The following is a 13,733-nucleotide window of genomic DNA, read 5'->3' as shown; positions in this document are numbered from 1 at the left end:
CCCTGTGTGTGTTGGGAAGGGGTGGATGCACAGCCTGAATCACTATTAAAGGCCACAGTGACACCCGTGTGGAAGATTCTTACTCAATTTTCTCAGGCTAAATGTAATCAGGTCAGAGGAACGAACTGGAATCCAGAATCATCTTCTCATATGAGTTCAAGGTTTAATTTAAAATTTCATATCAAGCTGGATAAAGGGGATTGTAATTGAGATCAGGTTTGATTATGAACAATAATGCTGCATCAGATATGGACCTCTCAAACAGTTTAAAGAAAGGCCATGTGAGTTTTGGTACAGAGCTGTTTTTCTTCTGATCTTTAAAGGCCGTAATTGAACAAAACTTAGTATGAGTATCACTGGGGTTCTCTCCTCACTCTCTCCCTTCAGATCCGTCAGTCTAAAACCTGATGTCTCTTTCAAAACCAAGGAAAAACAGCCGCTATGGTCAAATAGAAGTCTCCCCTGAGAGTGAAAGAAAAAGAGAGGAAAGACAGTGATAGCAGGCGGGGTATCCGTATCTCTGATCCACACTAGGACTGAAGTGGGAGGAGGCAGCTGGCACAACACATGGCACTTAAACATCATACTGTGCGAAGAGACGGCAGCACACAGCTCTCGGCGCAGGCGTCCACTCCGACTCTAATAAGCCCGCTCGCATTTCAAAGCCACCCAGAGATCCCTGTGGGTAACAGAGCTTCCCATCTACCCACATCCCAACACCCCAGGAGTCCCAGACTGAACAGATGCTGGAGGGTCTGCATGTATCTTTCCATCCTTAGCTCTGTTCCAAAACTTAGGCAGCTGCTTTTTATTGCAGTAACCCTATATTCATCCTTGCTGGACCAAAAAAAAAAAAAATATATATATATATATATATATATATATATATATATATATATATAATATATATATAAATAATATAATAAAATAAATAATATATATATATATATATATAATATATATATATATATATATATATATATATCACAGGTCTTGGCTAGTTATTACTAGCTTCCCTGCCTGATCAGCTCACAGCTCTCCAAAAATGACCAATTTGCTTCGGACTGGCTTTAAAAGGGAGGGAAGTTGTCCTTTGAAATGCTCTAAATAGACAGCAAATCCCTGCACCACACTCTCCACGTAATGCATACAGGAGACTCAAGCAAAGTCACTTTCAAGGAAAGTCAGTTCGCTCATATTGATGCCTCTGGCCATCTATTTTGGGCATGCAAGACAAACTCCTCTCTACCTGAATGGGGGGGGAGTACCGCAATCTCAAATCTGCCTTTCAAACTCAAATTTAAATAACAGATTTCGAATCAGCAATAAACCATGCACTGTTGATTAAATATTGTTGCTCACGATTGAATAACTTCATTTTCAGGTTGTTCCTGCCAGTGTGCATGTGCTGTTGCAATCACAAGTCTCAGGTTTCTATTGAATATAGAGCACCTGAAAGCGGCTGCAAAGATGCAATGACTTTTCCAAATGGCTCTTTTATTTGCATTGCAGTTTGTACCATTCGTAGCAAAACAAGTGAACTCTCTTGAGTATTTTACAGTCTTTGACTCAACTCACAATTGATTTCAAGAGAGTCTGGCATTAGCATGTTGCTAAACTGACTGCAATGTTTTAATAAGCAAAAAAAAAAAAAAAAAAAAAAAAAAGTTTTTTTGCAGTGCTTTCTGGGATAGCCCTCTGCTTAAAGGGATACTCAACCCCAAAATGGTCAAAATTGTCATCAATCACTTACCCCCATGTTGTTCCAAATTCCAATTCCAAAGATATTTTGGATGAAAACTGGGAAGCCTGTGACTGTCCCATAGACTGCAAAGTAAATAACAGTGTCAAGGTCCATAAAAGGTTTGAAAGTCATTGTCGCCACAAGGATGCACTGTTTTCTTTCAAATCAAAGCTAAATACACGTTGAAATAGCGCATCCTTGTGGCGCGGATGATACAGAAGAGCATACACAGCATATGGTGATATGGAGAGACGGTTGACAAAGGAATTGTTGAATAAAGTCATTATTATTCTTTTCTTTGCTTACAAAAAGGTTTCACGTCACTTCATATAACCCAGATTGCACATCTGATGGCAGATGGAGTGTTCTGACGACAACTTGCATACCTTGTATGGACCTTGACACTGTTATTAACTTGGCAGTCTATGGGGCAATCACAGGCCTCCCGGTTTTCATCCAAAATATATTAAATTGTGTTCCGAAGGCGAATGGAGCTTTTACAGGTTTGGAACGACATGGAGGTAAGTGATTAATGACAAAATTTTCATTTTGGGGTGGAGTATCCCTTTAAAGTAGGCAAGGCTACCTTTGAATTTCGTCAAAAGAATAAACTTTAATTGATTTTAAACCTTACTCTTGTGTGTGTGCGTTGTATTATAAGCTTACAAAATGTGACATTTTACTTAAGTGGTCTGTGTTTTTATGCCTGTGTGTAGGTTCCATGTGATTTTTGCCAAAGAGATAAATGTAGTCTGTGCATCTGATGTTGACGTCGACTTTGCCAGCTCTGGGAGTTGTTTTCCTGGGCGCAGATGGTAGGAACAGAGTGAAGCAGGTGCTGGGTGAGGTTCGTCTGTGTTGTGTTGTTTTTTTATCCCAGAGTTTGTCCTAAAGGCATGGCTTCCTCTGCTTCGATCGCCTGGTGAACAGACGATGGGATGATTTTCACTGACCGTCCATGTTGCTGGAGGTGTGATTTACTTCATCTGCCCTACTGTGAGGCAATTTACTCTGGTAAATGTCTGATCATTAGAATGTAATGAGAACTAGGTTTAGGGAATGTTGCTTGCTGCTGCCACAAGGCTTATGTGTCTAAATGGTTGTCAGCATGTCAATATATGTTGGCTAATTTGTTTTGAATTATTATTTTGTTGCTCCTGTGGGTGGTTGCTAGAGTGTTGTAAAGAGCTTTTTGAGCAAGATTTTTCACCATCATTATTCACCAGGTGGATATTGTTTTGTACACCTGACTTGTGGCTAGGTTTAAAATGATGTTTTAGAAGATATAGTGCATTTGAACCTCATAAGATATTGATATAAAAATAAAATGCCTACATTCTGTTGTTTTTCATCTAAGTATTTCCATCTGAATTTTCCTAAGACTGTGCATTGATTTTTTTGAGCTGCAGGTTTTGTGCATTTTTGTGTATTTTGCATCTCCGTAATAGAACGCCTTCAAACGTTATTACTAATATGCCAGATGGTCTCAGAAGTCTGTCATGCATTATGGTTTTGTTTATTCTTCCTTATCTTTTAAACAGAATATTACTGGATGTCTTGAGACCTCTTGTTGTCTGGCCAGATGTTTGCTTGGGTGTTGGCACGTTTGGCATATGAAATTAAAACAAAAACAAATTAAAAACATATAATAATAATAATAATAATAATAATAATAATAATAATAATAATAAACTGTGTACTGATGTTTGAATATATTCATCTCACTTGATATAAGTACTGTGGAAGTAGCATGCAGCAGTTATGATAATACCATAGTTCTTAATGGTTACCATATGTCATGGTTTTTCATAGTAGTCCAATACAAAAATTTAATAAAAATAAATAAAAAATAAATACAAATATTGATATTATGCAATACAGTTGGCCATTTTGAAATGTTCTGCCTTTATCCGTAACATTAAAATAATATCAATAATAAACAAATAAAAAGTAAGTAAAAGTGTATAAACCATTTTTTTTTTCCCCCATCACAGCTTGGTTCTTTTATCTGGTGTAGCATTTCCTTTTCCATTCATAACATTTGCTAACCGGCCCCATTGTTTTCCAGCTTAAGACAACAGACAGTGTGCACAGAGACTCCCAGGAGTGTTTGAAAGTTTAAAGAAAGGCTTAGCCTTTCTCATTTTTCTGCATTTAACTTTAAGGGAAGTTATACTTTCAGTGGCTGAGCTCCTGCTGGAGATTAATGAACACATTCGGTCGGGGCTGCATTGTTCCCATCAAAAATGCCCATCTACAGTGCTATGATTTATGGACAGCCGGCAGTGCATGAGCTGTAATTTAAGAGGGGTTTGTTTTTCCTCATGAAGATGGAATTTTAAAATTCTGAGATTAATAACACCACTCATTTTATATAGTACTACAGGGGATGAGGAAAAAAGGAAGGAGTAGAAGGTACAGACCACAAATGTTAGCCTTTGGATGCCATGTGTGATAGCTGCGATATGTGTGTGTGTGTGTGTGTGTGTGTGTGTGTGTGTGTGTGTGTGTGTGTGTGTGTGTGTGTGTGTGTGTGTGTGTGTGTGTGTGCTCTTAGTCACTGATGTCACTTCCTGCATTAATTGAATATCAATGAATACGTGAGTAAATTCAGCATAAAATATACAGGCATGTATTATATCAAAATATTTGATCGGCAGTTGCTGAATATTTATCTTGAGTAGGTCAGCTTCTGATCCTCATTTGCTTCTTCTGCTTTGATCTGCTGGCTGTGTGGTTCACATAGTTGAATTAATGTAGAGCTTATTCTCATGGGAAAGAAAAATTTACAATGAGATCTCTATGATATCTTGATTTTTTCTTTCTTTCTTTTTTTCTTTATTGAGAATAAAGGAGAGCAAATGGAGACTTTTACCGAAGGCTCTGGGTTCTTAGATGTTTCTTGTGAGGATAAAAAAAGGTCTTAGATGAATTTCCTTTAAAGTTTCAGAAGATCTCAGTGTCTCAAAATGAGCTCAGAGGGATTTTCTCTCCGCCAGCAAAAGCAACAAATTAACCTCAAGAAGGCAATTTTGGGCCCTGGGCCATTGGGTATTTATATATAGGTGCATCTCAATGAATTAGAATGTCATGGAATGTCATTTATTTCAGTAATTCAACTCAAATTGTGAAACTTGTGTATTAAATAAATTCAATGCACACAGACTGAAATAGTTTAAGTCTTTGGTTCTTTTATTTGTGATGATTTTGGCTCACAATTCACTATCTAAACAAATTAGAATACTTCATAAGTTCAATAAAGAAAAAAATTTTAGTGAATTGTTGGCCTTCTGGAAAGTATGTTCATTTACTGTACATGTACTCAATACTTTGTATGGGCTCCTTTTGCTTTAATTACTGTCTCAATTTCGGTGTGGCATGGAGGTGATCAGTTTGTGGCACTTGCTGAGGTGGTATGGAAGCCCAGGTTTCTTTGACAGTGGCCTTCAGCTCATCTGCATTGTTTGGTCTCTTATTTCTCATTTTCCTCTTGACAATACCCCATAGATTCTCTCTGGGGTTCAGGTCTGGTGAGTTTGCTGGCCAGTCAAGCACACCAACACCATGATCATTTAACCAACTTTTGGTGCTTTTGGCAGTGTGGGCAGGTGCCAAATCCTGCTGGAAAATGAAATCAGCATCTTCAAAAAGCTGGTCAGCAGAAGGAAGCATGAAGTTCTCAAAAATTTCTTGGTAAACGGGTGCAGTGACTTTGGTTTTCAAAAAACACAGTGGACCAACACCAGCAGATGACATTGCACCCCAAATCATCACAGACTGTGGAAACTTAACACTGGACTTCAAGCAACTTGGGCTATGAGCTTCTCCACCCTTCCCCAAGACTCTAGGACCTTGGTTTCCAAATGAAATACAAAACTTGCTCTCATCTGAAAAGAGGACTTTGGACTACTGGGCAACTGTCCAGTTCTTCTTCTCCTTAGCCCAGGTAAGATGCCTCTGACATTGTCTGTGGTTCAGCAGTGGCTTAACAAGAGGAATATGACAACTGTAGCCAAATTCCTTGACACGTCTGTGTGTGGTGGCTCTTGATGTCTTGACCCCAGCCTCAGTCCATTCCTTGTGAAGTTCACTCAAATTCTTGAATCAGTTTTGCTTGACAATCCTCATAAGGCTGCGGTTCTCCCGGTTGGTTGTGCATCTTTTTCTTCCACACTTTTTCCATCCACTCAACTTTCTGTTAGCATGCATAGATACAGCACTCTGTGAACAGCCAGCTTCTTTGGCAATGACTATTTGTGGCTTACCCTCCTTGTGAAGGTTGTCAATGATTGTCTTCTGGACAACTGTCAGACCAGCAGTCTTCCCCATGATTGTGTTGCCTAGTGAACCAAACTGAGAGACCATTTTGAAGGCTCAGGAAACCTTTGCAGGTGTTTTGAGTTGATTAGCTGATTGGCATGTCACAATATTCTAATTTGTTGAGAGCCAAAATCATCACAAATTAAAAGAACCAAAGACTTAAATGACTTCAGTCTGTGTGCATTGAATTTATTTTATTTTATTTATTTAATACACAAGTTTCACAATTTGAGTTGAATTACTGAAATAAATGAACTTTTCCATGACATTCTAATTCATTGAGATTCACCTGTGTAACAGCATCCTCTGAGCTATATATATATATATATATATATATATATATATATATATATATATATATATATATATATATTCATTTATATATATATATATATAAACAGCATCCTCTGAGCAATAACATTTTGGTATACAATTCCATGTCACACTCTTTTTTTAGAGGAACTCTAATGAAAATACATGGCACAGAGCAGAATGCAGTATTACTTAGTATTCATTTCATTGTTTCAAATAAAGTTTCATGTTTGGGTTAATTAAAATATTACATTGCATACTTTATCTGTCAGCTCAGTACTGCTCGCTTTAACACAATTGCAGGTTTAAGAATATTACACACAAACAGCTCAAGAGAGAAGAAATCTTTGATGTCCTTGACATGCCATGAAATGAGACAAACCATGCAGCAATGAATCTTCAGCTGTTTTATGTGTATTGCACCTTTAGGCCAGACACTCAAGCTTGAGAAGTAACAAGCAAAGCTCAGTGGCTCCTTACAAGACAGTGAAACAAGAACAACCTTTGAAGTCTGTTGCCATGTATCATGTATAACTGTAGCTTACCCACATGCATGCTTAATTCTGGCAAATATTTTCTAATCATCCAAGTACAGCTTCTATTTACCTGCATGGGGAAATACCAAAATCTGCACATCTATTTGCCAATTTTTCACATAACAAATCACTACAATATGTGACAAAATTAGTTCATAAATACCAGGTTGGTCCAGCTAATAACAACATGGATTCTAGAGATTGGTTAAGTAGATTTGGCCATGAATGCACCAAGTATGACATTGTAAAATATCAACATCCTTGTCCGGGGTGTCCAATCCTGCTACTAGAGGGTCACTATCCTCCCTAATCCTAATCCAAACACACTTAAACCAGCAATCAAGGTCTAAAGGATTACTAGAAACCTACAAACAAGTTTGTTTGGGTGGATTGGAGCTAAACTCTTCAGGACATTGGCCCACCAGGAGCAGCCAAGGATGACCGTGTTATTGTTAGTCTTAGTACAGGGGTGCCAAAACTTATTTGCAGAGGGCAAACACAACGTTGAGTTTAGCTTCAACCTGGACTAAACCATCTGTATGTAAATTCCCAGCACTCATCAATACCTTGTTTACCTGGTTCAGGTGTGTTTCATTTGGGTTGGACCTAAACTTTACAGGACACTGAACCTTCAGGAACAGGAATGGACACCCCTGTCCTAGTAAAACAGGGATGTCCAGTCCTTCTCCTGGAGCTCCAACCAATTCCAACGTCTAAAAGCCTCAATTTTAAGTTCAAGTTTAATTAGGGTTGAAGCTAAACTCTAGGATAGTGGCCCTCCAGGAACAGGTTTGGACACCTCTGTAGTATAATATGAATAATCTATTTACTAAACATTTAGTTTAGTTTTGGTCTAAGGATTAGATTGATCTGGCCATAAGACTTCAACAACATTCTTGTCAAAATGTTTTTTTTTTTTTTTTTTTTTTTTGCCCTATGATTTTAGATTTGATTAATGGCTATGAGTCAGGGTAAGGACAGCAGTGTTGTTTCAGGACCAAACATCCTCCAATCCTGTTAAAACACACCTGTACCAGCAAATCAAGAATTACTTTAGAATTGCTAGAAACTTCCTGGCAAGTGTGTTGGGGCAGTTTGGAGCTAAACTGTGCAGGACTTTGGTCCTCTAGGAGCAGGATTAGACTCCCCTGTCCTAAAGCCTCCAGAAATGCTTCCATACATTTTTGGATGGGTGTCTCCTCATGGAGTCTTGAGCAGTTAGTACATGGTTGTAATTTCAGGATAGGTCATGGTGTGGAAAGTATTGGAATGTTCTTTATTTTGGAATTCTGACATTTCTCTCTTGTCCTTTCTCTTCAGGTGGTCTGATTGCTCTTCTGTTACTTATCCTACTCTTCACGCTGGTACTCTACACCCGTCAGCGCTGGTGCAGGCGTCGTCGTGCCCCTCAGAAGAGTGCCAGCACTGAGGCCACGCATGAGATTCACTACATCCCCTCTGTTCTTTTGGGCCCTCCGCAGAGCAGGGAAAGCTTCCGTGGGCCCAGACCCCTCCAGCACAGCTCTGTCATTGGTATGCCCATCCGTGAGACACCCATCCTCGACGACTGCGACTGTGAAGAGGACGAGCAGCCCGGACATCTACTAGATGGGAAAGCACGTCTAGAAGATGACTTGAGCAGCCAGGGCACCCAAAGTGTGGACAGTCTGTGGAAAGGCATGGGAGAGGCCAACCATAAACACTGTCTGGATAACAGAGGTGAGAGCTCCAGCATTACTGTCACTGTCTGTTCTCTATTAGATCCAACAGATATATTTTGAGAAAATATGTGGATGGTTGAGATGTTTGGATCTGATCCTCTACACATTTTAATTGTTTGTTGGTATGCATGATTTGCCAAGAACAGGTTTCTGGAACGACATTAAGATTTTAGGGTTAGGTTTAGGAATTGGGGTTGGGAGTAGCTGAGTTTGGGACTTTGCCAGTTTTCTTGATTTTAAAGCTAAGACTGTGTTCCAGAACAAAGTATCACACTCAAGGTTATGCCATGAGTTGTTCCATCCCTTCCTTATCATCACAGCTGAAGTTTGCTTTTAATCCTTGAAGTCACACACAGACATCAGAAACTGAGTTAACAATAACTGTAAGCAATCCCTGTCTCAAAACAGTCTGGTGTACTTTAAATCAACGCTTATATTATATTCAGTGTGCCAGTAAAGTGCTTTCTCCATTGTTACAACATGGTAATGATAGCTGTGATGGGATTATTATTTTTTTTTTTTATCATCTCTTTCAAGTGGCATTGATGTGGCATATTTGAGCATATCTGCGTGTTTGATGTGAAGTCACCTGCCAACCGTAGGCTAATTATAGCCATTGACCTGAATTCATTGTAAGACATAGCCTGAGAGAACCAGGAGAGAGATAGAGAGTCACTGACTCTTAGCTGAAGAGTTGGTTAGATCTCCATCCCAGGAGAGAACAGTCAAGGCCAATGTGTCCAATTACAAGACGTATATTCAATATAGACTTAACAAGTACTGTCTTTGGTTTTGAATAATGCTTTCCAAATCTGTTGTTTGTTAATTAGTTTATTCATTTTGAGAATAGATGGATATTGTTCTATCCATCCATTCTCTGTGTTCAATAAGTATAGAATGCTACGTTTGATAGGCAGCCTGCAGTGATATTTTTTATAGTAAAGCAATCATTAATTCATTACTGTAAAACAAAACATTATTTATCTTGTTTATAAATGTATCTGCTTCAGAGAATTGTACCCAGTTTGATTTGTCAATAACTGAGAAATATGAGTTGTTTAACAATATAGATTAAATGTGTTTTGCGGTTTATCTAGTCAAGTTGTGAATACTGTCCTAATGCACTGCAATTCATATTAGAGAGAACCCAGAGTCATTGGGGGGGGGGGGGAACAAAACCTGTAAACTGAGGACTGAGGCCTGATTAAATCTGTTCAGGGTGCCTGAATCATCAAATTTGGCCTCAAGTATACATCACAAATGGTGTAAAGGTCACATTGATGAACATTCGAGTAACGCCTTCAACTCTATATCGGTTTCATTTAAGTATGAAATGAGATTTTCTTGTGAATTTTAAACAGGTAAATTCTCCATGTAACAATGGGTGATCTCAGTGACTGCTGAATTAATCAATCACAAGATAAAAGAGATATAGAAATATGATGATGTGATATTTAAGGAGAGTCTAAAATTGTGTTATTTCTGTTTTTGTTTAACCCTGTACGGCAGCTGGTAAATTGCCCAAATAAAGTCAATTAATTAGTTATCAAAACTTTAAGAATGAATGAATGAATGAATGAATAAGCAAATAAATACTATATTATTTTAGTGTCATGTCTGTTACCCTAAAGAGTGTTTTTATCTTTGTTGCCAATACTCTTCTGCTTTTCGTAAAAAGGCTATTATTGACGAACCTTAATTATGTTATGTTAACCACCTGTATTTTTATGGTGGATATCCATTAATTGTAAGGTACAAAACAGATTTTAATTGGTAAAATGTGTTATTATATAAACATAATACTCAATATCCAATACACAGATGCCTTATTATAATCCCTGAAATGTTATGAATTTCTAGCAGCCAAAGCTGGCAGTTGTTCACAGTAAATAGAACAGGATTCCTCTTACAATGTTTGTTGTTCTGTGCATGTCTCTAATTGCCCACTGATGCATCTGGATTTTAGTGGAGGACAATCATTGTATTTGTATACTTATATTAAAGCATAGTCTATAACGCAATGTTTTGGATAAGATCTGTTGTTTACTTTATTTAAGTGTGCGGCACGATTTAATTGGCTCTTGCAGTCTGGAGCCTGTGGCGATGATATTGGCGCGTGCCTGTGGATGAAGGATGGGAATCCATCTGAGTGATGTTGAAAAACAGAAGGAGGTAGAGGCTGAATAAATAATGAAGCACATTTTTCCTGGCGTCAGGCCCACACTTGCTCCAGGCCTTCTGTATCGGATTCAGCTCTCTGGCATTCATAATTATTTCAATTAATTCAGAGAAATATACAGGTGGGGACCTTACGTGCAAATGTGTCCTTAAATCTGAAAAAAAATAAACCAGATCAACAAATCACAAGGGAGCCGTTTCCTTATGCTTTTAATATTTTTTTTTTCATTTGTGAAGAAGAGCACAGTGATTTGCCCTCTGTAAAGGATCCTCTAATTTCTTAGAGCACGTAAATACTAAAAATGTTGAACAAAATGGGATTGATTGTATTGAATGTGCACTTGCAGAGTAATTCAAGCCTTACAAATAGATTTAATGAATAGAAGTATTTCACTCATTCATGAGTGTTTCTTAAAACACCCAAGTTCACTTTTAGTAATGTCAAATAAAAGTTTTACTTTAAAATACATTTAAAATCATAAACTTTACCCATTTTTTACACAAGACTTTCACACATTTTGATGTGCTAACTAACATACTAAAGCACATGTAAAGTCCTTGATTATAGTTTTAATGTAATGTGTTATTCAATATTACATTTAACATTTTAAATGTTATAGTATTACAGTTAACATTTAAAATGTTTTTAAACTTCATCATACAGATTCCAATAGAAATGAAAGTATATTGTAGTTTACCACAAATGCTCATCAGATCATTCGGCAGTGCACTTTATTCATATTTCAAAGACAGTATAATTGATTACATATTAAGATGTATTTAAGTTAGTGCTGTCAAATCAATTAATTGCATCCAAAATAAAACTTTGTTTACATATTGTATGTGTATGTAGTGTGTATGTGTATGTGTATGTGTATGTGTATGTGTATGTGTATATGTATATGTATATGTATATGTATATGTATTTGTATTTGTATTTGTATATGTATATGTATATATACACACAAACTTATTTAAGAATGATATGTAATTTATATTTTTTATATAATATAAATTATATATGTATATGAATATATATCCTTGTAAATATTTCTTAAATATTTACATGTATGAGTGTGTATTTATACATATAAATATACACAGTACACACACATATACTGTGTAAACACAAACTTTTATTTTGGATGCAATTAATCACGATTAATCAATTTGACAGCACTAATTAAAGTCCTACAAATAGCGCTCTATAGTTAAGTTAACTGCATTTCATTTATAATAAATTTTCATTTAATCACAGTGTCTGAAAACATTACATTTAGTTTCACTTAAGTATATTATTTCATTAAGTGTACTTTCAGTAAGCATGCAAAAGTGGACTTTTTTTTATTTTTCACACAAAGGATCATAAAACAGATAAATGGCTAAAAGCTTTCCGCACTTTTAAATATTTAGATACTTATATATGATTGCAGATTTTTATTTATTAATGTTTATTAGTGATGTTTACCAATACATGCATTACTATCAATATTGCTTGACTATAACCCTAAGTATTACATTTTGGCATGAAGCCCTTCTGTACATTTTGCAGTGCCCACTGTACTGTACCCAGTGAGTTTTACATTTTCTTCACAAAATATAAGTCTGATAATTACTGTAATAATAAAATAAATGGGTGGTCTGTTCAGTTTGCTGGTCCCTCATGAGAGTGACAATATTTCTGCTTTCATAAAGTCATCCTTCAGTTAATCACTGCACATTAATAATTGCTCAATGAACAATAAATGGACAAGCTGCACTATTGTAATGCGGTCAGCTCGGTCAGAGAGGGGCTTCTCTCTGCGGACAGAGGGAAGTCATTCTACTTTTCACAGCAACACTTCTGCATAATTGATTATGTGGGATATGATTCTGTCAAGGGAGCTTGATCCCGGAATAATCAAGCCTCGCTGTCTGTCATTTAACGACTGGAGAGGTGGGCGTGATTCTGATTGTCGCTTTCAGCTGTATTCATACATTTTCAGTTTATTCATATACAGTTTAACGTGATTTTTGTGGCCCATAAACTGGATTGCTTTGGATTGTAAACACTTCAGGGACCAGTTTTAAGAAAAATGACCCAACGTTGAGTGAAATAAAAGCAAATAATATAGAAAATATAGGAGCTGTATGATGGGAAAATATAATCATATTTGCTCTGCTCCAAAACCCCTCGCCAGGGTATACAGTATTTTAAGGCTGTCTATCCAATATAGTGGACAGAGGACATTTCCGGTCCGGTCCGGTCCGGAAAGGAAAGGAAAGGGAAGGGAAGGGAAGGGAAGGGAAGGGAAGGGAAGGGAAGGGAAGGGAAGGGAAGAATGTGACACGTGCTCACATTCTGTGAATGTGACAAAATCTACCCTCTGCCTCTAGCTTGTTTCATACGGGACCTTGACCGTCCTGTATGTATCAGAACTCTGCCTGGGGTCTTTAATACAGAATCGCCCTGCAGAAGGAACCCTCTCCTGGTGTAGCTGTAAATCCTCTGAGACTGGCGACCCGGGCAGGGGGTGCTGCTGGACGGATCTGATAGCAGACGTCCTGCGTGGAAATCCTGGCCTTATTTCAGGGTTCAGTAGCCGTTCACAGTGACAGCATCAGATATGTGTTAACCGCTGTGAGAAGGGACCAGCGGAGAGGAGAGCTGATATGAGACCTGGAGGTTTTCTGAGAAGACGTGATGGCCTTTGCTCTACCCCTCATTCTGGTCAGACTGATTCTCATGTCCGGTGTGTTTGTGTGTGTGTTTTGCTGTGTTGTTCTGCGGATAGGGCTGTTAGGGGCTTTGTAATCTCTGGATGTGCTCAGGGTGTTAAACACAAAAACACACCTCACTTTTATTAGATAGAGACAGCGAGTGCTCTCTCTCACAACTCTCTCTCTCTCTCTCTCTCTCTCTCTCTCTTTCACACACACACA

General features: G+C 37.7%; 1 protein-coding gene across 2 annotated transcripts in view; it reads left to right on the top strand.

Moving 5' to 3' along the window:
- LOC109067613 (astrotactin-2-like) overlaps positions 1 to 13,733 on the top strand; it is a 539,141-nt gene that overhangs the window by 194,676 nt on the left and 330,732 nt on the right. Inside the window, exon 3 of one of the 2 annotated variants that reach the window (XM_042757176.1) lies at positions 8,232 to 8,631. In XM_042757176.1, the coding sequence (XP_042613110.1) occupies positions 8,232 to 8,631 (400 nt within the window). The remainder of the gene's footprint in view (positions 1 to 8,231; positions 8,632 to 13,733) is intronic. The other variant, XM_042757175.1, reaches the window with a different exon arrangement.

This window comes from Cyprinus carpio, chromosome A5 (assembly GCF_018340385.1).
Source record: "Cyprinus carpio isolate SPL01 chromosome A5, ASM1834038v1, whole genome shotgun sequence".
Classification (NCBI taxonomy): Eukaryota; Metazoa; Chordata; class Actinopteri; order Cypriniformes; family Cyprinidae; genus Cyprinus; species Cyprinus carpio.
Note: the sequence above shows the minus strand (reverse complement) of the source record. Positions and strands in the feature narration are given on the sequence as shown.